This window comes from Lactuca saligna, chromosome 3 (genome assembly GCF_052625555.1).
Source record: "Lactuca saligna cultivar CGN05327 chromosome 3, ASM5262555v1, whole genome shotgun sequence".
NCBI classification, from domain to species: Eukaryota; Viridiplantae; Streptophyta; class Magnoliopsida; order Asterales; family Asteraceae; genus Lactuca; species Lactuca saligna.
The window spans coordinates 28936476-28939478 of record NC_136419.1 but is presented as its reverse complement, the minus strand read 5'-3'; the positions used below and the strand labels follow the sequence as shown (position 1 = coordinate 28939478).

Below are 3003 nucleotides of genomic sequence, written 5' to 3'. Positions count from 1 at the left end.
TCACTTCGGATGCGTCTGACTAGAAGCTTGATTTGAAGTTCGATTTCTTTGATGAAGTTAATGAAGATATGCGGTGTCTCTGATTTGAGTCTAAGAAAGAAGACCCATGTGAAGCGTGTGTAGTCATCAACAATAACCAGTATATATTTCTTGTGGTGAAGACTGGCTACGGTTGAGGGAGCGCAGAGATCAATGTGTAATAGTTCCAGTGGTTCAGAGATAGAAGAATCCATTATCAGAGGATGGCTTGCTTTTGATTGTTTACCGCATTCACATGCTGGACAAAGAGTATCGTTGCTAAATTTGAGAATGGGGAGACCACAGACTAGTTCTCCTGTGATGAGGTTGTTGATCTAGCGAAAGTTGAGATGAGCTAGCTTGCAGTGCCATAGCCAGCAGACTTCGGATACAGCTTTGGATAGAAAACACAGCTGCAGTTTACCAATGATGAGAGAAACATCAAGAGGGTACATTGTGCCTTTGGAACGAGATTTGATTAAGAAAATGATGCGATCACTCGTCATTATGTAACAAAACTGATTGTCAAATTCGACACGATGTCCTGCTTTACATAGTTGGCCAACACTAATGAGATTGTGTTTAAGACCTTCTACATAAGCAACCTTTTGAATGGAAAAGTTTCCTGTAGTGAGAACACCGTAACCTCGGATGACACCGTTTTCATTGTTTCCAAACGTGAAATTACCACCATTGCATAAAGGCCTGAAATCCCGAAGGTACTCTAACCTTCCGGTCATGTGCAAGGAGCAGGCACTGTCAATTAACCATTCGCCTTCTTGTTCCTCCTTGCACAAAGCCTTAGAATTACACGGTTAGTTTAGGCATCCAAACAAGTTTGGAGCCAGGGACGATTGATGTATTCTTAAATGATGCATGGTTCGAGGTTGCATGGACAGGTCTTTTGTCAACTTTTAGACCTAATCCTGGGTGTTTGTTCAGATTTGGATTATTACGAGGTTTCTGAAAAGTACGAGATTTCTGACTTTTATTTGACTTGTCATGAGATAAAAACTTTTGACAGCTGCACTGACATTTACAAAAACAGGGTTTGTCATTGAATCTGACATTCTGCTTGGTCAGCGGTTTATGGAGTGAATTGGACTTGAAATTGGTCCGAGGTGGGTAATTTTTGAAAGATTTGACATTTGATTTCTAAAAAGTTTGTTTTGAACGAGGTTTCGCACGTGGAAATCTTTGAATTCCTCTAGGTGGATTTGGTAAGATTCCTTTCCACTTGTTTTGATATGATTTTAAAAGTGTTGGAGTGTGTAAAATTCCTTTCTACTTGGGGTCATTTTGGGAATAGACCTGAAAAACATAGTTTCTTACAGATTTGACACCTTTTTGGGTTGTGTCAGAAGTAGCAGGAGTGGCTTTTAAAACTGAACTTTCCTTTTTGTTTGTTTTCATGAAAGAAGAATTTTTTGAAATGTAATTTGTGAAAACAAATTTTTATGGACTCCTGGATTTTGGAATTCTTACATGTTTCTTATTTCTGAAAAACTTTGTCTGTTTTTTTTAGAGATCTAATTTCTTCTTTGAAAGCTCTTTTTGCCAAAAAAATTTGGTGAACCGCAGTCATTGTTATTCAACTGCCGTCTTCTGAGATTTTTGAACAATTTTGAAAACGCGGACTAGAATCATCAGAACTTGAGGATTCTGGAATTTGAGAGCATTGACCTACTTCAAAATTTTCTATAGGTAATTCGTGAAAAATCGGTTGAAGAGTTGTAGTTCCTTGAACTGAAGAGTTGCAGTCATTGTTGTTCAACTGCGGTGAAGATGATTTGACTACCGCAGAGTAAGTTCTTGGCGAGACTGCGATGGGACACTTTTGGGAAAATTGACTATAGTGTGGAATACTATGGTCTGAGGACAAAGATGGAAAGTCCTTTGAGACTTCGAGGTTTTCAACAACAATTTCTTCATCAAGTTTGGATGAAGTTTGAGAATTTGAGTGAGTGGTGCCACCGATGGGAGTTTGATCACATGTGTGACTAGAATCCTCGGGCACAATTTCCTCAATGACATAATTATTGCTCAAATTTTGCAATCTACCGAAGTGAGTTTTCATATCTTCGGGAAAAGTCTTGTCATTGACAGGGAAATGAAATTCTCTATCAGGAGGGACATACACTCTATCTTTGTTGAACTGGGTTGAGGAATCCGTTGCGGTAGGATACCCATTTGACCAACCCCAGTTATATGTATTGTCCACGATTCCATTATTTACCAAATTTTCAATAGCCTCACTTTCATTAAACAATTTTTCAATTAAGAGATTCAATCGTACAATTTCTCTCTAAGCTAAATCTTTTTGATTCAAGGCTATCTCTAACTGGGTTTCACTTAACATTCTAGCATCTTTCTCTAACTCTAGATCCTTCTCTAACATTGTCATCTTAAGTCTCTTGTTATCTATTCTTCCTCTCACATGGAACATCTCTTGGGATGCAATATTCTTCTCATCTAGGGCTTTGTTATAGTTTGTAAGGATGGCAGCACAAGTGTCATTAAGATCATCTATGTAGGGTTGAAAGTCATGCATGCTATAATTTAAAGTTTGGATCATGAGTTTTACCTGTTCAAAGATGTTTAGAGTCCCATCTTTCATCATGTAGCAGTAGTTTTTGTTCAACATTGTTGACCCATCATCATCCGCAGTGTCTAGCATGCAAATTTTCCCTTTTTCCTTAACACTGATGATGGTCTCTTCTTCATCCCCTGATGACCAAACTTGATGGTCTCTTTTAACTTGAGCCACATATTCCCTTGCCTTTTCTTTTTCTTCCAACTCTTGAGCCACTCTAAGATAGAATGCTCTGTCCTTGACTACATTGGCCTTACAATCTTTTGCGAAGTGATTTTCTTTATTGCATTTATGACGAATTACAACATCAGTCTTGTCTTCTAATTGAGTACCAGAGTCATTGTTCTGAGGAGACTGTGGTACCTCCTTGGGTTGATTGTTCTGAGAGTCGA

General features: G+C 38.4%; 1 protein-coding gene across 1 annotated transcript; it reads right to left on the bottom strand.

The window, feature by feature from the left end:
• Positions 1–353: 353 nt before the first annotated feature.
• On the bottom strand, positions 354–758 carry LOC145035308 (uncharacterized). The gene has a single exon (XM_078983876.1). The coding sequence runs from the start codon at positions 756–758 to the stop codon at positions 354–356; it is 405 nt and encodes a 134-aa protein (XP_078840002.1).
• Positions 759–3003: the final 2245 nt, after the last annotated feature.

Excerpts from the sequence above, each read along its gene's own strand:
- LOC145035308 (XM_078983876.1), bottom strand. The coding sequence starts at position 758 with ATGACCGGAAGGTTAGAGTACCTTCGGGATTTCAGGCCTTTATGCAAT.